Here is a 25,985-nt window from a genome sequence, read left to right on the forward strand (position 1 = left end):
TACCCAGAATGATACTTAAAAAATTTACTCAGATCAACACTTTAAATTTGCAGCTCCACTGTACTTAATGAAACTCCAGCATTTCAACAGAGCAACGCCCATTCGCATTGAGTCATCGCTCTTCAGTGGGTGGCATCGTCAATGCAAAACTGCTTGAGCTGAAGAAGAGAGGAAAAAGTTATTTAGCAGTTAGTTCAAGTTTTCTATCGGAGTTTATATTCATTTCTGGCTCTTTTATAGCCTAAACACCAAAGAACTGTTGAACTCTGGAGATGACTCTACTGGAAGCAGGAATTGTACAAAGTGAGCCTTAGTGGATTAGGAATGAACAGAAGTTAAAAGGGGACATATTATGCTCTTTTCCAGCACCATATTTTTATTCTTGGGACTCTGCTAGAGGAGCTTTGCATGATTCACAGTTCAGAATAATCATGGGTTATCTTGAAAGAAGCGGTTTTAGCTCCCTGCCAGGTCCCTTTGAAGCATGGTTTATAGTACTGCGCTGAATCTCCACTGCAGCGGGTGATGCTCGCGTTCATACTCGGGCACTGTCACTGTCAACATGAGTAAAACCGAGCTAATAAATCTGGCACAATACTAGATATTTGTAATAGTATAAGGGACAAGCTAGATACAATTAAGGCCTATTAGATGCTGTTCAACTAATGCTTTATCCTTGTGCTAACAGCATGCTAAGTTTACACTGCGTATCACTGCCAAACAGATGTGTTGCAGTTTCTGAGGTTTTTGGCTAGGTCACACTTTTAACACAGTGCCATAAATCAGGTATGAGCCAGCTTTCTTCTGATTGGCTGCCTCTTGTAAACAAAAGATTTTAACACTAAGTGGGTAGAGCTGTGTGCCCAAGATTACCATATTAGGGATAGCCTCTCTTTGTGACATCACACAGATGCAGGGGTAGAAAAAACTACCTGAAATAGAGCATTTAGAGTAACGCAAAGTCTGAGCTTTTGGCTCACAGGGAATGCCTGCACATGCACAGACCTCATTATCTGAAACTTGTTTAATGTTTAATGTGAACATCCATTATTAAAAGTTTATGACAGAAAATATGGACCAGCACGATAGGCCCCCCCTTTAAAAAAAAATCTTGCTGATTACTAAACTCAAACCAGAACACTTTACAAATGGCACAAACCACACCGGAGAGCAGAGGAGCACAGTCCTACTGCAGGTTATTACTTTATATGAGAGACTCTGTACTTTTGTGCAAAGACATTGCAATAGCTGAACGGATAGTTGCATAGACAGAAACCTAGGGAAATAAATGCCCTATTGTGTCACCTTCACATAACCCACTTTCAGTTGTTTTGTTCTGTTAGTAAAAAGCAAACAAAGAATAAAGCAACTCAATTTCAAAGCAGAAGGCTTTAAAATGGCTTTTTCGTAGCCGTCAGCTGGCTCTAAGGCACACAGTCAGAACATGAAAGCTAAAGTAGAAGCAGCATCACCTCCTCCGCCCCCTCATCTGTCTTCTCCAAACTTTGCTCTTCTCCATTTTTTCTTCCCCGTCTCATTGAAAACGTTTGGGACTAACATCAAACAAGAGGCAGTGATACATTTTTTTCCTCTGATGACAAAGCGAAGAGCCGTGCCACTTAATGTAGTGTATGTCATCTGCTGGATCTCTGTGCCCTCTAAAAAAACATGAATGTGTGTTGTGTAAAAGTAACAGTGCCAAATTTCCTCAGATACCCGCTGTTCTGGGTTTTAGGGAATCACTGGTCCCTCCCTCCTGCTCCTCTACTGAGGGATATAAGTCCTTCTCATGTTTCTCCATCCCGTGACTTTAATTTCACTGCCTCTTGCGGTGGTTGTTGTTGTGGACTGTGTGACCATTCTGCACCGGGCCATTTTTCTTCATATGCTTTTTCTCTCCTGCCTCCTCGTCGCCCTCCTCTTCTGATTCGTCTGTTTCATCTTTGTCGCTTCTTTCATCATCCACTTTTTCCTGAAGAACACGAGGAAAAGCTCATGAAAATATATAAACATCATCATTAATCGGGGAGACCTCCTGCTCATGCTCTCCTGGAGCTCTGCAGAGTGTCAGAACAAACTCAGACTTTCAAACGCCTTATTCATTTTTGATTTGCAGCTTTTCAGAAGAGAGTATGTGCAAATTTGACTCACAGAAATAAATGTTTTGCAGCATTATTTAGTTTTTCCTGTTTGACCTAATTGATCTCTTTTGGTTTGCTTACATTGTTGGTGAGGAATCGGATTGCTATGCGTATAATGAGAATGGCCCAGAAGATATGTAGACACTGCAGAGTCATCAGCAGCCCATTGAAAAAGTAGTAGCCGAAGAATGGCTTATAGATGGTGACTGGATACACCCACGTGCAGTAAATAATCCTGCAAGAGAAACGGCGAGGATTAAGGAGAGTGAAGCACGACAAACAGTGGTATACTGCAGCAGTCAAAATGACTGTCTCAAATCTGTGTATATGTATGTGTGTGTGCTTACCAGAAGGGGAAGATAACAAGGCGGGTGACAATGAAGACTGCAGCAAATACAATGAAAATGTAGTTACAGGCATTTCTCCACCCAGCATAGTTGAACATCTTTGCAGACTGTTAGTGGAAAAGATAAAAATAAATTATCAAAAGGGGAAAGTTTCTGGGGGAAAAAAAGCATTTAAACTTCATTCATAGCTTTTTCTGTTTGTAAATGGGTCCTCTTGGGCTTGACTGCATGAATGACCCGCATGTAATAAAACCAAAGAGTATTCGTGGTATAAAGGAGGAACTTAGCCAATGCATCTGTAAAAGATTCAGAGGCTAAAGTGAAAGCGCTTTAAACACGCATTCTCTTTAAAGGCCAGCAGGGGGCGATCCTGTGATTACAAAAAGACTTCTGGTCTTCAGATTTCTTCCTCTGTGACCTCAGTGACACTTTTCTGGTGGTTTTATGGTCTCGGCCAGTAACTTCAAACCATGCTGAATAAAGCATGAAGTTCATTTTATAAATTATGTGTCAGATTATTGGCTAATGATTTGTGTGCTTTGTCCCCCATTTTCACAGTAAGCTCCACCCCTCGCTCGTTGCGTCTGGCAAACACTCAGATAAAATCTTCCTAACTTTTAACTGGACTTTGCTAACAGTGGGTGACTTCATGGCATCTATGTTCACCACTTATACAGTCTTTGGCAAAGAGTCAGTATCACATTCCTGCTATTTATGGTCCTTTGACAAACTAAAATACATTTAATGCTTAAGGGAATGACCCGAATAAAAAAACAGAAAAAGAAAAAAAAGCAACAGGTTACAAATATTTCTATTACCTGATAAAAACCATGCTAATTAATGAAAGTCTAAAGTGTTTATATCCCACAAATAATACTTAAATTGCACTTTCCTCCACAGGGGGCAGTATGTGATCAGTGTAAAAACATCAGAATACTCAAAGGCCAAAACATCCTGCTTAGTGGTGGTAGGGATAAATGACATCAGTGCAAACTGTGCAACATTCAAACACAGTTCTCACACCTCACGGAGTAAAATATCTCCAGGATGACAGGATGTAAATATATGTCGAGCTACAGGTTAGTTGATTTTGGGCACGTGCTTTCCATCAGTGTATAAAATGAGGTGAGGCTTTACCTCGAGGAGGTAATCGGAGGAGTCGTGCACCAGCATGATGAGAGTTCCACAACGGATGTAGTTAACACACCAGGAGAAGCTGATGAGGAGGATTGTTGCTACATGGTGAACTATCTGCTCCTTGAAGTCCTGGAGAGGGGGAGATAGATGGTGGTGGTGGGGGGGGGTAAAGATGCTTTTGAATTAATGCCGTGTACATGAAACAGAACACATATATATATAACCGTGCACTATTTTTTAACCAGGTACATGAGAATGCAAGTACATCCAGCTTAACATTATCTGGGTTAGACTTTGTGCTGCTGAAACACACTGTGAAAGAGTTTGGCAAAAGTTTTTACCCCACTGTGCTCAGCTGACCAGGCTGAGCAAAGTCCAAGCCAAACACACTCAAAGGCGCACAATACACACGCACACATGTCACACAAAGGCACACTGAAACACACACACACGTGTCACAGCAGCCTAATGTCCACTCACAGTCCATGCCAGATGTGAAACTGATCAGAGAAGAGTGACGAAAGACTCTTTGTCAGCCTTGTGTGCAGAATTATGATGCTATATCCACACAGATTCAATAGTGGCTGTGTCTGCACAAATGACATACTCATTTTGCATGCCCCCTCTCCTTGAACCACCACCTTATCATGGTAAAGGGGTTTGTCTGCCCTAATAATCCTAAATGCCACGTTGTCAAAATTTGTCCCCAGTAGGGTCTGCCAAGGCAAATTGGTTCTAGGTGAAAGTTCAGGCCAAGTGTGATTCACAAGACGCTTATGGAGCCACATTACCTCACCTGCATTGGGGTTACTGGAGCCCCGGAGGCAGGACTGGTCGATGGGCTCACCCTTAGCCCTTAGATCATAGGGCTTAGCTGGGTTCAGTATGACTTAGTCTCATGGACCACGGGATGAGATTCTCTCTGAGTTTCTCAAGGTTCTAACTGTTGTGGAAATGTTGTCGCTGATACGTCTCTGCACTGTATGGAAGTTGGGGACATTGATTTGGGACTGTCTTACTGTCTTACCTCCTCTTTAAGAAGGGGGACTGGAGAGTGTTCCAACTTCAGGGGAGTCACACTCCACTAAACTAACAGACTAACTGACAGAGGAGAGTCTGTCTGTCAGTCAACCTTAGGATTCTGGAGGAATGTTTGAGCGTGAGTGTGAAGCATATGGGATGAGAATTAGCACTTCAAAGTCTGATGTGTTCCCAAAGTTCTCAACTGGAAAAGCGTGGAGCACCCACTCCAGGACAGGACTGAGTTACTGCCTCAGATAGAGGAGTTTAAGTGTATCAGGGTCTTGTTCACAAGTGAGGGAAGAGTGGTGCAGGAGATTGCAGTGATGTGCGAATGCTGTACACAGCAGAAGGAGCTGAACATGAACACGAAGCTGTGTATTTACTAGTCAGTCACCAATGGTCACGACCTCTGGGTAGTGACCAAAATAATGAGAATGAGCTCCCTCCGAAGGGTGGCTGGGCTCTCCCTTAAAGGTAGGGTAAGGAGCTCAAAGAACAGTCGCTACTCCCCCATACTGAAAAGCGCCAGTTGAGGTGGTTCCATCTGAATAGGATACCTCCTGGGCACCATCTATGTGAGGTATTCTGGTCATGTCCCACCTGGAGGGGGCTCCAGGGCAAACCTTGGCTCGCTTAGCAATGTCTTTGTGCTCCACTGGAAGAACTGGAGGAGGTGGCTGGGGGGCAAACGGTCTGGATATCTCTGCTTAGGCTGCTGACTCTGTCATCCAGACTGGACAAGCAGCAAAAAATTGATGGATGAATGGTTGGGAGGAAAGACAAATGTCTTTTCCTCCTTTTCCTGTTCAAATCCTTTGTACTCCTAAATAAAGAAAATCTTTGTGTTCTTGAGATAAATTCACTTACTTTGCGTTTGACATCAGAGGCGACGCTGAAGAGTAGAGATCCATAGAAACCCAGTTCAATCATATAGTACCAATATTGGGACGGCAAGAGAGTCTGAAGGGGAGGATACAGATCGTTAATTTTAAAGTCAATATAACAGTTTGTGCAAATCACTACTGGGAAGTGGGGCTGTACTTTTTCCTATATTACAGATTAACCTTCTAAATGTTCTCTGATGAAATTGATTTTGGTGTAAATTTAAAAATGACTAATGTCTGGTTTAACTTCAGAGAGTGCCAGTTAACACATCCAAGCTGCATGATTGTCACAGCAACTGTGTGAAGATATTATGTCAATATAGACCAAAATCTCTGAGGAATGCCTCCAGCATCTTGGTGAATTCAGGCTAAGAAAAATTAAAGCAATTCTAAAGACAAAAGAGGCTCCAATCCAGTATCAGCTGAATCTATATGTGTCACGCATCCCAACCGAGGGAGTATAGTTTACTAAACCAAAATAAAAAGCCTGAGGATCTTTTGGCACAGATATTCACAGAGTCTGGGATCGTCAGTGAGACTGTGAGAGAAGTGTTTATGTTAAAACACCTGCTTTAAAGTCCTTAAATCTGACCTTGACAAATGTCACCCATTAAAGACACTAAAACTAACACTATAACTAATCAAATCTAAAGTGAAACCGAAACGAAGAAAAGCCACTCTAGACATGTTGCTTCCATCATTTCAGGACAGGCAGGGAGAAACTTTATTACCTTCCAGGACCTTTTTGTTCTGGAGCTTAATTTAATGAACAGATACGCAGTGCATTTATTGTACTTAGTGATTCTAGAGACGTACCAGCACAGGAAAGTCTTGCCACATCTCCTTCAGGTCATACAGCCAAGGTTTCTGGAAGGACATGCAGGATGGGAATGAGACAGCAAAACACGACAGGTGTATTTATAACAACTGACTCAGCACAAGGATGAGTCAATGCTTCCCCCTCTGACAGCGCGAGAGGTGAGGTTATCACGGCAAAGGAAAAGGCTGGACAGGTCATGAATATACATAAAAGCATGAGAGGAGGAAGAGGAGTGGTCGAGGTTAACATGGCAGTACTCACATCGATGAGGGCGGCCAGGCCAGCAATGAAAGCAAGAAGGTAAAAGGTAAATCTCCAACTGCAAGAGAACACACACACATACAAACACACTTTCTACTCAGTCAATGAGGAAAGACAGTAGGCACATTTTCTACCAGCAGACACATAAATGCATCTCACTCACACACACACAAATTCTCGCTTACAGTCACAAACACACAAGTTAAAGAGAGATGCCAGGCTGCGTGAACTGCCTGGAAAATCTGCTGATAATGTCAAACACAACACACACACGCGGGAACACACAAATGCACACACAGAGACACAGACACAGTCAAATATGTGATAACAGACAATGAGAGCCACTAGACAACACCCTGTACTGGAGACAGTGATAAGTCATTGTCATTGCTCATACAGGTGTAATGAGAAGACGCTACAGAAAACGCTGCAGCAGAGACACAGATACAGAGAAGGAGTGGGAGTGTGGGAGATACCCCAGTGGGGGGAATAAGGGAGAGATACAGAAAGCCTGTTGTGTGCACATCCACAATACATCGATTCACAAGAAAAATGCCTTTACGCTGTAGCCCGCATAGTGAAAGACACACCATGACCAGAGAGCGACAAGCATGCAGTCACATGCACGCCTGCACACACCCACACATACACACCCACACATCACATATGCACACACATCACTGTAAATTGGCTGAAATAATGTAAATGCTTGGCCCATACCTGACAATAAATATTATTTGCTTTATTTGTTTGGTTTTTGTAGTTATTTTTCCCATCATGTGTACCAGGAAAACAAAATCACTTCAAAAGCTATTTTAAGCTATTTTTGAGCATTTAGCCCACTTAAAGCTGTTGTGACACACACAAATTCAGCATCACATCACAGTTACTAATCGAATTTGTGTTACAAAAGCTCTTTAATGATGTGTGTGATAGGCAGACACAAAGAAAAAAAAATCATAAAACATGCTGTTTTCTGCACTTCCACTTAAATCAGATCACTTCAGTTCATGTGAAGGGAGGTGGGATACAGAAAACTATTATTTTCATTTTTCTGGCACCAAAGGACAAAAATGTGCCGCTAAAGTGTAAAGCACAGCCCGCCCAGAAACAACTGCTCTTAACGTGACATCAACTCCTGAAAACATGTGCAATAAGCTAAACCAAAGCTAAAGCGGCAAAGAAAGAGTGAGGTTAAAGCTGAGTGTATGGTGACTCCAGCCAAGCAGCCAAAGCCTGATTTTGAACAAGTAACAAAAATGCTGATGAGCAGTCAGGCTTAAAGCACTGCAGACTCCATTTCCAGCGGCTTCAGGCAGGTGTTCTATTGTTTCTTTGAGCTAATACTTAAACAGTAAAATACAGATCATGCGTGTGACTTCATTAAAGATTTGAGTGGAAGAGACTTTGACTACAGCTTAAGCTTTATGTTGCTAACGCATGACGTACGGCTAAGTAATGCAAATGTAATGAAACAAATGAGTTTCTTCAGGGAACAAACAGGTTCAACTTCAACCCATCCGAATACTTGGCAAACATATCGGTTAGGGCTGTTCGATATAACGATATATATCGCATGACGATATAAAAACGTCTATCGTTTCATTTTACGCTGTCGTTTGTTTCGTGGTGTCGCAAAATAAACTGTTTACGCCAATATTTTTTCATCGTTTTGATGGTCACTGTAGTGGCTATATTAATTTCTTAAAGTTCTCTCTTTCTCTTATATTTTATATAATCACACTACTGACGGACAAGCGCCTGTTTTTATGCGTTGTGGTTAGCAACAACGACGGTAACAGCATCGCGTGTCTGCTTGTTTATGTTCCACATAAACCGTTCACAATAAAGCTCAAGATCCTGTTGAGACTTTTCAAAATAAACTGAATCACGTGAAAGAGCAGATTATTTACGGATGAGAATTTAAAAAAAGAGCCGCCAGGTGCTAAAAAATAAACGTTAGAACAGGCTTTTCCCAGCAGCACGCCGTGTAATAAATACTCACAAAGAAAACAGCGGCTGTTACAACTTATGTCTAAAAATTTATCGTTTCATGCATCGGTTAAAACACTCGACTCCAGCTACATGACGCGCAGCTGGAAACACTTCACGCAACACGAGCTTCCCGAGATTCACAGAATTTACAGAAAATGTTACATTTTTGTGATTTATATTGTTATCTGGACGATAGAATTCTTATATCGGGATATGAGATTTTGGTCATATCGCACAGCCCTAATATTGGAGCCTCCTGATTTTACACTTACAGTTTTGTAATTTTCATATTTATCAGCAACATCTCTGCAGGAAGTGCCATCATTAATGTCATTTATGTCTTTACCAAGAACTGACGGAAATAAAGGGTGTGAGAGAACCGGGTTTGAAAAGGGTTTCCAGGGTGAGCGTGCACTGAAAAATGTCATGTCTTTTGAGCTTTGTAGGAAAAAACAAAGCTGTAATACTTCCCCTACAACTTCATCTCATGAGTGATGCAATCAGAGGCTCCAGAGAAGCTACAGAGACCCTGTGGTGGGTACAAACTGTATTTCTGTCTCACTCTTTATTACAGTGACTTTTTCATCCACTGTACACAGCGTGTCCACCGTTTTCTGGGTAAAAATGGTAAACTGATCTTTTGAGTTAAAAGCTTTCACAGATCTGCATCAAACATAAACAACACCCAAGCCAACAGATCATGAAAGACTTACAAACAGGACACATGGGATAATATAACCATAGGATTTCTCTGCATCCATATCAGTGGACAGTATATCTGCATGCTGTCAGTACTAGTATCGGTATCATGTTATCTGCTGTCTATTGTACTGTACGTATCTGTGAATCCTGTCAGCTGGTAGTAGCTGGCCTCAATAGCCTTGTAATCAGGCTGTTGGTTTAACTCGGCTTCTGTTACAGTAAATGTTGGCTTACAAATAAAAATAACCAACAGTGGTGACAGAGCCCCAGCTGCAAAGGCCCTGTGCTAATAAGCATGGTTGGATGTGTGAGTGTGTGCGTGTGGAGAGCAGGGGCAACATTGCAATGAGTGCAGAAATAGAGGGCTACGTTTGCCCTCAGAAATGTGCTCATATTGCCAGAGGAACACTCTCTGGACTCTACAGCAGTCATATATGTTTAGAAGAGCACGGATGCATACCTGGCCTCGCGAAACTTTTTGAGCAGACTCGGTCTGTCCTGGTTCCTTCGTCTCCTGAACCATCGCTGCACTTGTCTTTCTGAGTAGCCAGTCTTCTTGCAAAGACTTGCTACTGAAGACTGAGAACAGCACAAAGAGGTCAGATTTGATTATTTTCCCAGTGATTCAGTCGAGAGCTGCATTAGAGCCTTTGTGATGTTGCAATAGAAGGCCAGAGGTATCTACCTGTGTGGGGTTTTTGGTAATGTTACAGTAGTAGGACTCCAGTGTGGGGTTGTGTGGGACCTTGAGCCGCACCGTGTCTTCAACCCCGAGCAGCGAGGCCAGAGGCGTGGCCACCATCCTGCAATTGTGACATGTTGGGATTAAAAAACAGTGACAAAGAAAGGAAGCATAGGTGTGATTATTAAATATTATATAATCCGATATTCAAGCTATTATATATACACACACACACATACATATATATATATATATATATATATATATGGGGCAGGGATAGCTCAGTAGGTAAAGTGGTCGCCCCATGATCGGAAGGTCGGCGGTTCGAATCCACTTAACGGCTACCCTGAGGTACCCCTGAGTAAGGTACCGTCCCTACACACTGCTCCCCGGGCGCCTGCTTAGTGGGCTGCCCACTGCTTCACAGAGTGAATGGGTCAAATGCAGAGAAAAACAAGTAATTTCCCCATGGGGATCAATAAAGTATCCATTATTATATATATATATATATTTTTTTAAATGTGTTGTCTTGATTACACTGTTTCTTTTATTGTATATTCTGACAGTTCTGTGGCTGAATAGGAGGTAGACATGAAAAACAATGAGGAACAGAGTCTCCTGGCATTAGCAGGGAAACACAGATGAACGCTGATTAGCTCCTGGAAACAGGAACGCTGTTTGCACACTTATGTGGAAAACAATAACAGCTGAAGAAACAATGGGAATTTATTCATCATAGATCTGGGCACAACAAAAGAAGGATTAAGTAACTACTGAGGGGAAAAAAGCATAAACTAACTGAATACAAAGTCAGGAGAGATTAAAGACATAAAGAAATGCATAAACGCATTAAAGGTAAATGTCTGAGATAGAATAAGACAGAGTGAAAAATGGATCGACCTTTCAAAGATCTGACGGATAATGAGGAATATGAGGGCAATGGGCAGCGCCACCCATAAGTCGCGGGCCTTGGCGTACACTCGTCCATCCCGATCCTCCAGGTCAGCCCAGCCCAGGCCCTCCGGAAACCACCGCCGCTCCTGCCAGAACCACTCACTGAGCTCCGACAACATCCTGAAGCACACGGACACAAACGGAGTCAACACTTTCAAACAGCGTGTAACCCAAGCTACAATACAATAGCTATCATTTAGACCCGCAAACCCTAAAGTTTGTTGGTGTAAAAATAGGTGAAGAAAAGACAGCTGGATGGTTGCTAAAACTCGCAGGTCACACCTATATTTTTGAAATAATATCCCATCACAATCCTGGTGGAAATCTATTTGAAGAGAAGCTGCTGGGCAGTGGAGCCAGTTTTAACCACGGCTCCTACAGTATGTTCAATGTAGGGCTGGGCCATATCATACCGTTCACGGTAATACCGGTATAATGTTGGGCAACAATAAGAAAATGAAATATCGCGATAGAATATGGGCATGCGCAGTGCCTTTGTTTTCATACACACATGGTGGAAAAAGCATGGCGGCGACGCAGAATGAGAAGGGCGAAAGTGGATCGTTGAATGAAACGGATGAATCAGAATTGGTTTGTAAAAATGCTGCAACTACAGTGGTGTGGAACTGGTTTGGCTTTCGTCCGTCAGATACACAACAAAGCACTATTTTTGGTAGAGCATGCTAGCGGGCCGTCGTTATTACCGTGTTTTTCGGAAAATACGGCACACTTAAAATCAATCCTTTGATTTTTCTGAAAATCGACAGTGCCCCTTATAATCCCGTGCGCCTTATGTATGAATTCTGGTTGTGTTTACTGACCTCGAAATGATTTTATGTACACGGCACTCGAAAATCTGTCAAATGTTTTAGTGGGACTTTGCTAATCTACGAACCCGCACCGCTTGATGGATTGTCGGAGCATTACGGCTATCGTAGGCAGGCGCCTCGCGGAGTGATACGTACTGTGCTTCAACATAATATTACCGTATTGTGTGTGTATAACCTCTTTTTAAGTTTTGTGGATATTATACATGGTTATGCTCAGGATATGTCGGCCAATTTCCACTGGAAATGGTTAAACTGTCAGCAAGGAATTTGCATTTGCACTGTTAAATTTTTATATAACTGTAATGCACATAAAAAACAGCTGCTTGTTTAAGTGAAAATACATTGATGGGGTTTCTTGCACTAATAAAGTTGTGGAGTTGTAAAGTATTTTGTCTAGTGTCAATTATATCGTCAGTTATATCGTTATTGTAAATTTTCAAATGTATATCGTGATAAATATTTTTGGTCATATCGCCCTGCTCTAGTTCAATGCGTTACTCTAAAGAAAACAGCCCAGTGAAAAAAGAGAATACAACCGAATGTAGACATGACGCTGGCTGAGAAAACAACAGGTTGTTTACAGTGTTTGTGCGTATTTGTTTCCATGAGCCGAACAGAAAAACTTTTAGGAGGTTTGCTTTATCAGAATGTTACCACTTAAAGATGTTCTGACTGAGGATATGACCATCTTACAAAAAATATTTAACATGTTAGGAGCAAGCTGCAGCTTCAGCTGAGCTTTCATGATTTTATTTTTATCAATTATCTTTTAAACTAAAATCCCTTTAAAAGTAATTTGGTTTAAGATGTAAAAAAACAACAACCCAAACGGACCCAACAGAGACTAAAGGAGCATGCTGCTACTTCTGTTGCTCATTTAAAAGTAAATACGTTTTCTAAAAATATGCCTTTCTGAGTCATTTTGAAGGAAGTATCTGCTGATGTGGGAGATTCCCTCATGAACAGCTGCAGTAGAGTAATTTCTGCACATTTTACTAATAAATTTGTTACGTTAAAATATGATCACTTCTCTATTATTAAAGTTCCAAGAGCTTTAATAACAGAGCATTTCTCCTATATCTCACTACTAGTGAGAGTAGGAATGTTGATCTTTCATAAATGAGCATCTCTTTCAAGTACAGTGATATTGTTCTTCCTAAAATCTGTATCCATAAGCAGGGATGAGCAAGCAAAGAGGTAAACTCTGAATAACTGAGCTAAAAAGTTTTGTAATTTTTCATCATTTTTAATTTTTATTTCATTTTGAATCTTTCTTTGTTTCTTCCAGTTTAGTTTGAGTCAGTTTCGAGAGTGGGTTTATTTGTCTCAGTTCAGTTTTTACTGTTTCAAAAAGTTTCGTTTTTATTAGTTCCACTGTTACTTCTAGTCTTTTTTAATTATTGTTATATGGGTGGCAATTATCAGGGGCCTGCCAATCAGAAGTTAGGTGGCTTGATTCCTCCAATCTGCACTGTGAAGTATCCTCAGGTAGATGCTTAACCCCTGATGCACCTATCAGAGTTTGAGTGGGAATTTTAAGGGCATTACACACCGAGTGTTGTAAAAAAGCGACATGAAAATCAGAATTTCCCAGGTTTGAACTTATCGTGTAACAAATTTACAAACCGAACATGCTGTGTTTTTGTGGAAAATGTTGACATCAAGCGATGATGAGCTGGTGGTGCGGCTGCTTTTGTACATATTTCAGGATGTCAGCGGCATTTTGAGCTCTTGCTGGGGTCTCCTCCCAGCCTGACATGTCTGAATCATGTCATCAACAAGGCATTCTAGTTAGAGATTGTGAATATCACCTCAACTTGCTCCTTTCAGTGTGAAGGAGCAACACCTCTACTCCAACCCATCCTCAATGGCCAAGCACCTCACCCGTAACTAACATAAAATTAAAGTGCTATTAGAACACTTACATTATCTTACATCAGTGAAAACATGTCTGAGTTGCAGGACTCTCATTTCTTAGTATAATGCTGGCTCTTAATGATTTGGGGGTGTTTTTTCTTGTTTTCCCTTGAGGATGTCATGGGCTGGACTGAGATGGTTTGTGAGCCTCTCCCAGCCCTCAGGCCATATTTTGCCCTTATGTGGTCTATAGACTGGCTATACACGCACCCACTATACATCCCTGGCTATGTATATAGGAGGACAACTGTAATCGGATACATAATTTGGAGAATTGGATGATTTCCCCCTATGCGGAAGCCTTCCTGTGTGTTTCTTACCATGCATATAACAGAGCAAATACAACATGCATAGAAGTCAAGAGGCCCTCACAGGAGAGGAAAAGGCAGAGCAACAACTAAGCAAATCTCTCCCTCCACATGTGCTTAGTCGAGGGCAGCACTTTCTCCTCAGACAGTACATAGCTGAATATTTCTGATGCAAAGTTCAGGGAGTGGCAGAAAGAGAGAGTGTAAAGAGGTTTGAATGAATATCTGTGGGACGTGAGTCATGAGTCAGTCGTAAGTGCTGAGCAGCGGGGGCGCCCCAAAGCACTCTATCTCCGGTGTCCCCCTGCAGATCTACAGTAACTCCCCTCCCAACAACTGCAGCTGTGAATGCCAAAACCTCGTAACCACTTCATCCCCACTCCCATCCCCACCCTGCTGCTCCCAGCCAGTTATTTGAAAAGGATTCCCTCCTTAGCTTAGAGAGCCAAAACCATGTGTAATGCCTCCTTGTCATGACTATCTTTAAAATTTACAGCCTAAACCCTACTTAGCCATTAATTTTGATAGAGTTTTACAGAAAGAGAAGCAGAAGCAGTAAAACAACTGTGCGGTTCATAAATTTTTTAGCATGTCCTTATCTGTGTTTGGAGCTGTGTTTGGTTTTAACGTTTCTGATAAGAGCTCACATGAAATACTTTAATATCAGAGCAGAAAAAGAGTTTCTCTGAGAAATAAATAAGCGCCTTTTCTTTAAGTTACACCCTTATAATGTGGAAAACACCCATTAAATGGATACAAAGGGGACATCTAAACATTACTTGTTTCTCCTGACCAACAGATGGAAACTGGAAAGTATGCAGTTTTTCTATTACTGATTATCTATTATTAATCCAGCATTTGTCATATAAAGAAGAAGTGTACTGTTTGACTGATCTCCTTCCTCTACTGGCCTTTTATTGGTGTACTGAACTCATCAGACTGATTAGAAGTTGTTTACATATTTAAACACGTGAAAGATTCCTAGTTTGACCCCAGGAGGAGACACAAATCGATTTGTAATTGGGATCGAAATAAACACACTGGAAGCGATTTGCTCGAAGCTGCTAGCTTGTCGTCAACGGACAGCCAAACCTCTGGTTGCCCAGGTAACACTCTAATATAGGGGTGTCAAACATAAAGCCCAGAATTGAGTCGGCAAAGACGCCAAATCCGCCCACTTGACAGGTTTGGAAAATGTGGGCACATATTTTCCACTTTCACTGATCTGACCCACTTAAGAAAGTGGGCAGTATGTGGCCCTTGATGTAGAATGACTTTCACGTATTTAATGAGCAGATCATATGCCAATCAACAGTATTCTTTGCTTTCATTGGTAGTTACCTCTGTTGCTCACCTGCAGGTATTTCTCCCATAGTCACAGGCTTTAGGAGCAGCCAAAAGTAGCAGCTGATAAGCTCATAATTATTCCACTTAATCACACAGACTTTGGGAAAATGAAAACACCACTACAGTTATAATTTCAGCTATTATCAATTACTAAAACAAACATTGTGCCACTTTCTGTGTTGCAAGACTCCTTCTCCTTTTTTTTTGCTATTCAGCACATCCTTTCCCTTTCCTGTTGCCCCTCAATAAAACTCCAGATTCACTCCCAGACAGACCGCGGGAGTTTTAGCTCAGTTAATTATTAATTTATTCAGTTTTTCCATTTGGATTATAATTAAGTTCAAGTCTTCTCTTAAATAAAGACAAGTTTCTTTAGTTTCATGATTCCACAATTTTCCTGATTATTTAGATTTTTTCATCTGCAACAGAAAAGCCATAAATGATCTTTTATGTTTAACTTCATAACTAGTTCAAGAAATTCAGCTTCACTTCATGTAAACTGCAGCTCACTGACACTGTTGGCTACGTCTCATGGTTGAGTGCTTCAGTTATTTTCCTCATCATGTCGTGTTAGTCATGGCCCCAGTTTCCTGTTGCAGGAGCACGGCTGACTGAGCATTGGGCTGCCCCTTCTCGCACCCCACCACCCCCCTTCTTTTAACACAGGTAGTGGTGGATGGGAAGGGTGACATATTTTTCCTGGTCACTTTGCCAGCTCTTCCACTTCGGTAGCCCTACATCTCACTTCTCCCAGAGTGCGCTGCCAGATCTTAAGAGCTTCGCTGAGCAGGGTTTTTGCATGCATGTCCGGCTCCATTATATAAAAACAACAACAACAACAACAACAACAACAACGGTGTAATCTCATTGAAATCCGATAACTAAATGAGCTTCTGAGCATCACTACGGATGGCCAAAAGAGCAGAGGGCACTTATTCCCCTGTATAAATATGTGATTTCCTATAATTAAAAATGACTAAACACTGTTTATGAGTGTGTCCGCTGTGATTAGTTCACCAAACACACACAAAAGCAAACAAAGGGGGGAACAAAGTTCTTTTAATTTCTCATTATTGTAGCAGTATGTGGTGAGTTCAGCTTAGGATCCCAGAGGGTATTTTTAGGGTGACTTGTTGAGTTCATGCAGTGAATTCAGCATGTTAAAGCACTTTCCCCCCCACAGCTTTCCTAACCCTTCATGCTATTGGCTCACTGGGTCACATGATCAGACTCTGACCATTTTAATGGTCCAATAAAAATAAAGGAAGCCTCTGGCAGGGGAGGGAAAAGGAAGTTGTCTGTGTATGTCCCTTTCCTTCTGTTTTTCTGACAATGAATGTACAGTACAAGCATGTTTGGTGATTATCAACAGCTCTCTCAGTTCACCAGCTGTCACTGCTGTTTCTTTTTATATTTTCCTGGATCCTGGGTTTTCAAACAAGTGATGTAGTTTCTCAGAAATTTTAGCAAAAACCTACACAGACACTCACTGGTTCCTGGTACAGAGTACAGGAAAGTTTGGGGAATGTAAACATGCTGCCACCACACAAAGGAAGCACTCCAGATTTCCCATTCATCTCCACAGATTAAGAACATCTCATGGAGATTTACAGTCAGCCTTTTCTGGATGGTGGAGGGCTGAGTCAGCCAGAGGAACATAAGTCACAAGACAGTAGTGATGTGCTCTAACTGTGAGTCACTTGTACCAAGCCACCTATGATTGTACAACCATTCATTTACTCATATCCATCCACACATGACACATTCAACAGCAAATGAAAATCCAAAATCAAATTTAAAAGTCTTGAATAATCAGGCCTCCTCTTATCTTAAAGACCTCATAGTATCGTATCACCCCATTAAAGCACTTCAGTCTCAGACAGTTCTTGGAGTATTTAAAAGTAGAATGGGAGGCAGAGCCTTCAGCTTTCAGGTCTTCCTCCCCTCACCCCACACCTGTCGTGGCAGATGGTCGCCCCTCCCTGAGCTCGGTTTTACCGGAGGTTTCTTCCTGTTAAAAGGGGGGTTTTCCTTCCCACTGTTTCCTTCCCCCACTGCTCTTGGGGGGATTTAACAAAATAAAGCACATTGAGGCAACTGTTGTTGGGATTTGGCACTATATAAATAAAACTAAGCCTTTAACTATGAAGTGAATGAATGGATCACTCACACGATAAGCTATAAAAACTACTATTGGAAACCAGAAAGAATGGTACACTGAAGGTAATTCTAGCAAAATTGAAAAGACTGGAGTTCTGCTGTTGGACATTTTTTTAAACATGGGTTGTTCTGAAAAGCTAAACTAAATTCAAGTGTGGTACTTAACAGGATGTCACTGTTGTAAAAAGGCAGTTTGTGAAATTTCTTCCTTCCTAGATTTTCCACCAGTAGCTGTAAATAGTTTTATTGAAAAGTGGAAGTGTTTAGTAACTACAGGAATTCAACCACAAAGTGGAAGACCACATAAAGTTACAGAGAGGGGTCGCCAAGTGAGTAAAAATCACTAACAAACTGCAGACTCAATAACTGTGGAATTGAAACCTCCACTGACATTAACATCAGCACAAAAACTGAACGCCAGGAGCTTCAAGACATGGGTTTCCCTGGCTAAGCAGCTCCTGTCGCTGTAATGTGTTGGTGGCCCAGTACTTTTGCCCATATAGTATATTTTAAATATTATATATCTTTAAAAAAAAGTGGCTGTTTTTATTTTAAACAACCATATGGAAGTTAAAAAAAAAAAAGGATGAAATAGTAGCTTATCTATAATACGTTGCTGATCAAAGTATCACCAGTTCATCTATATTTATATACAGCATACTGCAGTACACAATTCATTCCAACATACTTTAAAGTTTAGCATGTATTTTTTCCTGGTATTACTCACACAAATACTGTGTTTTTGTAAAAGGAAACACACAAGGATTCACTAAATAAATCTTTTTCGCAGGATTAGTTTTAAACTTTTTTAACATAAAAATGTTAGAAATTTGTAATTAGAATATAAACAGGTTATACAATATCTATCACTGATAAACAAAACAGTTTACGTATGATAAAGTAATAACGTGTAAAATATAAACTATCCCACTCATTAGTTGATAAAAAAAACCTTGGTCACTTCATAGTTAAAGGCTCATAAACTGCTGGGCCTGGTGATTTATTACAACTGGTTTGATAAGGATATTGAGTTACATCTCAGTCACTTGGCACTAAGTGTTTGCTCAATGCTTATTCTCTGTTTAAGTTATTTAATGAATTTCCTAAATTTAGACTGCTGTAAATCTGATATTGACTTTACACTGAAGATCTATCCATGTATATATGTAGATGGACAGATGGATGAAGTTACATTTTTATCATAATCGCATGATACGTCATCATTGGTGGGGACGGTGTTAAGCCATATTGAAAAAATTATCTCTACAGATATTGAGGAAAACATCATCTATGATTTTAAGGGTCTGATATAGGCAAAAGGCAAAAGGTCCCGAGTCTGTCACAGTTCACGCATGCAGTCAACTAATAACAAAGCTCACATTGATGTGTTTGGATTTTCGGAAGAAAACCACACAGCCACAAAGAAATCCTGCAAACTCAACCCAGAAAGGTCAGCAGGTCTGAACCCAGAACCTTCTTGCTGTGAAGAAACACTGCTCACCACTGCACCTCTGTCCTGCCCTTTGGCATAGTCACAACATCTAATCTAATTATCTTCTATTTCTGGGCACAACGTTTTTTCATCTATATGGTGTTTTAAGTACTGATTCGAGTTCATACACACATAATTTATACTCACCACTCTTAATTATTAATTGATTGATGATTTTATTATTGTGCTATGCATAATTTACATTTGTCCATTCCCAACAGGTTTATAAGCCACCAAGAACAAATAACCAGAACCAGGGAAGCCTCGTCACTTACAAGTACTGGAGAGATAATCGGACCTGACGTCTTTTCTGACCTTTGGAAACAAAGCTTTGGCAAGAAGACTTAAAAGGGCAGAAAAGTCCACATTTTGAGCCCTGCACATGACAGATTTCTAGGTTAAGGAATTAAAAACCACTTGGTTATGTTCTACCAGCAAAACTACTTGGTTAGGTTTAGGAAAAAAATAGTGGTTCAGGATAAAATGCAAAGGCTGGCACCTTTTTTAAAACTCAGTTTTCTTTGCTGTCAAGGGGACACATAACCTGCTAGACAGTGTGGACAGCATAGATGCTGCGGACATATTAAAATACATTAATTGCAAAGGCATACTGTCATATAAACACGAGACAGTTTGTGTTTTGTTATGAGACCAGAGTAGATTATCAGGCCACATAATCTGCTGGGCTGATAATCAGGCAAACCCTAATATCAACCCCTAATTGTAGCGCAGTGTTGGATTCATACAATTTTTTTGCAACTCAAACTCTTCAAATACTTTCATTTCAGCCGTGGACTAAATACAGTATGTCAAGCCTCCCTATATACACTGTTTATGTGTTATGGTCCAGGTCACAGCTACGGATTAGGAATCGCAGTACAAACCATGAAAACCTGAATGCACACATTGTGGGATGAAGTGGCAGTTCAGGAGGCTGACATGCTTTCTGCACATGGTTCATTAGCTGTAACTCAGGTCATGCTTTGGATATTCTGGGCCAGAGAGTTTTCAGGGTGAGTCATACACATTGTTCACATTTTACACATCCTTACACTGGATAAAAAAATAGCTTTTTAAAATAGATATTTTTATTAGACGTAGCAAATAAAGAAACACAAAAAAGCATAAATGTGAATTATATCTTTTACGTGTAAGAAAATGCGAAATCATCCTAAAACAGACGGACAGCTCAACGTTTCATCACTGTCACGCAGTCTGTGTGTTAGATAGAGATCACAAGTCGCTCGGTTTTAGTACCACCGACACTGATCTGTGACACTGATGAATTATTGATGAGACCGTTCAATCAGGCAGCAGACTGATTTGAACAGGCTTGTTCAGGTGGTGTGGGGACATCGTCATACTGATTTTCTTCTCCTCACAGTTCAATTCGGCCCCTTTGAGCAAGCACAGCGCTCTCGCTGAGGCCAAGCGGTTTGCCCTCTGGACATATAGGACGCTCAAAAACAGACAACAGAATTACTGATTACTCATTGAACAGTTTGGAAGAAGAAGAGGTAATCATTGACAGCTGACAGCTGTTATCTGTCCAGGTTAGGCTGAGGTTAATGAAAAACTGCATTGTCTTTTATTTTCTCTGCTGTTGGACTTCTGTGATGTTTAACTTGGATGGATGCAAAAATTCAGTCTGTAAGAGCAGCACAGCAGTTATTAATTGGATGACTGATTAATCATTTAAATTAACTGCTGCGTGAAATCCTTCAAAAAAGTTACAGATGGTCATCAACCAACAGTGTGGCACAGGCTAGAAGCAGCCTATCTAAAGCAGCGCTTATGGTCACAGTAATTGTGACATCATCATAACCCGGAAGGGGGGCTGGCATAGCTCTATGTTGGTTCTACACAGAAATTTGCAGACCCTATCTACATGCTTTGCACCTAGTCTGAGGGCTACTCTTGCTTGGTCATGTTTGTGGTGTTGTTGTTCCTTTAGTTTAGCTCCTCCCACTAAGGAGATAATAGACAAAGATCTTCTTTATGGGGAAGCGAAACCAGGCATTAAAAATAATGAAAACTGTCCAGTGCGGCCACTGTTTGTGGTACTCATGCTGCTTTTTTGATCTTTGATGGTGTTTCTCCCTCTTCCTAGTGAACTCCACTGTCACTCCTTTTCCTTTACAAGCCCACTTTTTCAACCAATCAGCATTTCATCTACGCACAATGTCAATCCTGAAAGACTAGGCACAGTTTTTTTTTTTTAGAGGACTGCATGGAAGCAAATCATCAGAGTCAATCCTTTACTCAGCATATCCTAATGGCAGCGCAAATAGACACAAATGCAATAGCTGGGAGTCATGTCACTCCCAAGTTGAGTGCCTTCCAACTAATAAAATCAGAAAAGTAAATTGATTATTAGTGTAAATTAGTGTAAACACTGATAAGTGTAAATGGTAAATGGACTGATTCTTATATAGCACTTTTCTACTCTCCCAGAGCACTCAAAGCACTTTATATAACATGCCACATTCACCAATTCACACAAGCACTTTCTCCTATGCTTTGTAAGTGCTTTCTACCTCACACACATTCATACTCCAATGAATGCACTGGAGAGCAACTTGGGGTTAGTGGGTTACTATCTTGCCCAAGAATATTTGGCATGCACATTGGGGGAGCCGGGGATCGAACCACAAACCTTCCGATCAGTAGATGACCCTAAACGAAATTAAATGTGTGTAATTAAATCTTCCAAAAAAATTTAATCATTCTCATAAACTTAGAATTAATCCATTAAAAATACACAGAAGCAGATACCGTTTTGTGGAAGCGGCCATGTTACCCTTCCGTCTCAAATACATTGGCTGTGATGGACATCGCTGCTCCGCCCAATCACATTTTATGCATATAGCTAGGGCTGGGCGATATATCGAGTTTTTTAAAAATATCGATATATTTTCATACGAGATATAAGATGTGACAATATCGTTTATATCGATATAATCTATGTTACGTTGTGGAGCCGCAGGTTTGCCTCTCTTTCGTCCACTTTTGTCTCTACGAAACGTTACTCGGCCTCGCCTCTCCTTCACTGAACACAACTCCGCCTCCCCCATAGCTTCACCTGCAGGCAATGACAAGATGAAAGCGGAAAATCTCCGTTAGCGAGTTACCGCGGATCGCCCCGTGCGTGGGGCTGGACGGCGTCAACGTGTTAGCGAGCTAACCGCGCTAACGACATGCAGCCCGAAGGGGCTGCACGGCCTAAAATCCTTTCATTTTCTCAAAACTCGACAGTGCGCCTTATGTATGAATTCTGGTTGTGCTTACTGACCGCGAACCGATTTTATGTGGTGCAAAAAATGTTTTAATATGACTTTGCTAAGCTAAGGAGCTGCACCGCTTGATGGAGCCGCCTCGCGGAGTGATACGTACTGTGCTTCAACGTAATATTACCGTACTGTGTGTGTATAAGGACCACAAATGGCACCTGTTCAGAGACGTGGTGCAGCTGTGAAATCTGTCTCTTTGTTATTATGCTCAGCTTCTATTAGTTTACATTTTGACTGCACAATTGTGAGCTTTTTGTTATGCACAAAAACAACATTGTTTTCTTTTATTTATGGACCATGATTATTTAATAAATGCTGATAATTTATTTATGAGTAATTTCTTCATGTACATCTACGCTGTATGTAAAGAAAATGCCCGTGTGACATCTGGGACACAGTGTGACTAAGAACTCTCTTTTTGTTCTTAACTTATGGCTTTTTAAAAAAAAATATTGAGATATATATCTTATATCGCCATGCAGCTAAAAAATATCGAGATATGAATTTTGGGTCATATCGCCCAGCCCTACATATAGCTAGAGATCATCCCCATATATAGTATACCATAGACAGCGGAGAAAAGAACTAGACAACGTGCATATGACCAGAATGATATAAAAGTGGCTGATTTCACAGTGTTCATCAGAGTGGCAAACTGGGGCAAGAAACTGTGTCTGTGGCAGCTGGTTTTTAGTAAACACCACTCCGTAGCACCTGCATGAAGGCAGCAGTTTGAACAATCTATGTTATATATATATATATATATATATATATGTTAGTTTATGCATAGATTAGACATACGGCCACCCTCCCATCTCGAGACAACTGACAATGAGCCAGCTAAACAAGAACAACAACAGCTGGTTATAAGTTAATGTTATGCCAGCTACTGTTAGGCTCAAATGTCATAAAAATGAAACTTTCTCTTTAATAAACACTTTGATTACATTCTCACATCATAAGAGTTAGTCACGTAGTGTCCAACAATGAGCTACTTCGAAGAAAGTTTCACTAACACCGGCTAACAGCAGCTAACAGACACGGAGGCTTCAGAAAAGTTCAGGATAATGCAACAGCTCATCTCAGTATCGCTATCATTAGATACAAGTAAGCTTCACTGACTCGTTGACTATTGGACTCCTTTCACAAATTTTTTACAGCCTCCTCCAGAGTAAACACAAGAGGAGACACAAGGGGACACAAGCTGAGGTAAACAGCAGACTAACAGCCTATACTAACTACAGATAGTCAGTGGCCAGAGATATTTGTCCTACCTTACCAAGATTTATCAACATGAATTGGAAGTTGTTGGAAAAAATAACGTAGTTGACTGCAATCTGCAATCTACTGACATCTAGTGGTGAGATTTTACACACTGTAACTCTAAAAACACTGCTGCAGCATGTTCAGACATAGAGCCTTCTCAATGTTCTGCATACAGCTTTTTTAGCGAGTCACAAATACACAACAGCTGCCACACTGTTTTAAAGCTTTACAGTTTTTTTTACTGCTTACAGTCACTGATCTTGGATTGTTAAGTCGGGCTTGTTGGAGCTGCTCTGGAATGCACTATTGTGCTGGTGTGCACACCAGCCAAAACACTAGTTAGCAGTAGGGTTTCTCTCTTCAAACTGATCTTTCAGACCATCAAAAAGAAATGACAGTGAAAGAATAAGTAGTTAGAAATACATAGGAAGAAACAACAATACCAAACCATCTAGTTCCAGTTTTAGGGAGTTAAATGTCAGGTTATAGCATAGGTTATGGTGTAGATTTAACGTAGAAGTGCAAATCCCACTTAATGGTCCCTTTTGGACCACTATTCATTTTATTTTCACTGCACAGGAGTAAAAGTCTGTAAAGTTAAAAGTACTTCTATCCCCTCATAAGGTGACAGAACTGTAAATGTAGTGTCTATTTAAAGTACCACTGAGTGCACATCTTCTCAACACGTTATAGTTACACGATAGCACAGTCAAAAAGATGTTTGCCTTGGCAACAGGCAGCACCTGTAGCTGCTGTCCCTTAAATACATACACCTAAATAAGCAGTAAACACAAGAGGTGCCAGCTGGTAGCCGGAGCTGCAAACATAAAACAATAGTGGCTCCTACAGTGAAGCCATATATATACACTATGGTGGTTAACTAAACAAGAACTGAATATGAGAAGACTTTAATGACATCTCATTCTATCAACGGTTTGTTTTGTTAATAAAATGCTAATTAAATGTAAAAAACAATTTAGCAAGAAACAAAATATTATATTATCTGGCCATTAAAGCATATAGTAAAATGGGGGTTTCTGTTTATACAGTATCTTTCAACTTATTAAATGTGGGTCTATATTGGCTAAGTGCTAAAAACATCTCCAGAGTGGACTTCTTTACATTAAATGGAAAATGTTGTACAAATTGGTTTTATTGGTCTGACTCACATATGGCACTCCTCTAATTAACCTACTTCTTGGATATTATAACTGTGACAATATATTATACATACTTGCCTGCTGTCACGTATTTACACGTCTGAGTATGAAAGAGTCATTGTGGTAACATCAACAAAACAAACAATTATTTCCCGTACGGCAGCTACAGCTGCCTCCTCTCATTCTAAAGCTTTAGTATTTATGTTTACTTAGCATTCTGCAGATTTGCTTTAATGTAGCTACTGCAAAGTGAACCACATTAAAGACTGCCTGAAGGAGAGGGTGAAACGGAGATTATTAAACATAGAAAAAACGATATATATTATTTAAAACTATATTTGTATAGTGGGGCTGTGACTTGTGTGTGTGTGTGTGTGTTAGTTACAGTGATAATGTGGCTAGTTAGCAAACTTTAGCGATCCACCGTTCAAGCGCCAGACTGCCCTCGTGTCATCATATTACACAGCCACTGGCAGGAATAATCAACCATCACATATGAACCCAGCTTACGCCGCGTTTTTATTCTCTTTCTTTTGTTAAGAGACCGAAAGCGGCCTGTTATTTTTAATTGCCCGATTCCTGCATGAGTGCGTAATGACGTGTGAGGTGAGCGAAGATGCGGAGCGTGCGTCTCCCGCAAACACTCAGGCGCACAAAACGACCAACGTCTACCACCGACATGAAAGTGAAACGGTACTTACTTTGGTGTCCTTCTCGCGCCGTGAAGAAGAAGAAAAAAATCTTCTTTCCACCAAAAATTGTCAGTTGTTTTTTGTCTTTTTCTCCTGGTCCCGCGTAGCTCACTGGAAAAAAAAAAGCTAACGGTCCCGTTGAGTGTGCCCAGCCCGCTGGTTGTGCTCAGAAGGGCGCAGCTTACTGATTTTTACATGTTTCCATTGGGAACAATGTGCGAAAAAAGGGAAGGAAAGGGGAGCTACAGATGGGGGAGAATGTGTGAGATGCTGCAATGCGATATCGGCGGCTTTTCTCCCAGCAGTGTTCAGGTAGTTTTTTTCCCCCCTCCCTCGTCGTGTCCCAGCTAATCCCCCCTCGTGTGTCCTGGGAGTCGACGGGGGTCTTTGTGGCCGGACAGAGGATGGGGTCGGGCCGGCAGGAAAGCGGACTGAGAGGCGCAGACAGAGAGGGAGGAGTGAGGGAATAACGGAGAGGGAGGGACGCAGATGACGTCCAAGCACGAGAGAGCATTTGGCTCATACACACTCACACACACATCCGCGTTTTGTTTCCGCTCGGAATAAGTTTTACACC

At 41.0% G+C, this 25,985-nt stretch overlaps 1 protein-coding gene across 1 annotated transcript; it reads right to left on the reverse strand.

Moving 5' to 3' along the window:
- Positions 1-54: 54 nt before the first annotated feature.
- cers2b (ceramide synthase 2b) lies at positions 55-25,846 on the reverse strand. The gene is made up of 11 exons (XM_085366509.1): positions 25,418-25,846; positions 10,893-11,066; positions 9,996-10,113; positions 9,771-9,889; positions 6,614-6,671; positions 6,349-6,399; positions 5,516-5,608; positions 3,626-3,754; positions 2,489-2,595; positions 2,223-2,376; positions 55-1,972 (listed from the first exon to the last, which is right to left on the reverse strand). The coding sequence occupies exons 2-11, from the start codon at positions 11,063-11,065 to the stop codon at positions 1,817-1,819; spliced, it is 1,158 nt and encodes a 385-aa protein (XP_085222635.1). The 5' UTR covers position 11,066; positions 25,418-25,846; the 3' UTR covers positions 55-1,816.
- Positions 25,847-25,985: the final 139 nt, after the last annotated feature.

The sequence above is a fragment of the Diplotaxodon limnothrissa genome, linkage group LG11, assembly GCF_057381915.1.
Source record: "Diplotaxodon limnothrissa isolate DT_005_m linkage group LG11, D_limnothrissa_male_GT1.1, whole genome shotgun sequence".
Taxonomy (NCBI): Eukaryota; Metazoa; Chordata; class Actinopteri; order Cichliformes; family Cichlidae; genus Diplotaxodon; species Diplotaxodon limnothrissa.

Excerpts from the sequence above, each read along its gene's own strand:
- cers2b (XM_085366509.1), bottom strand. The coding sequence starts at position 11,065 with ATGTTGTCGGAGCTCAGTGAGTGGTTCTGGCAGGAGCGGCGGTGGTTT. Across the intron at positions 6,400-6,613 it reads GCCTGGCCGCCCTCATCGAT|AAACCTTGGCTGTATGACCT; the intron begins GTGAGTACTGCC and ends ATGTCCTTCCAG. Across the intron at positions 3,755-5,515 it reads CCTCTGATGTCAAACGCAAA|GACTTCAAGGAGCAGATAGT; the intron begins GTAAGTGAATTT and ends CCCCCTCTCCAG.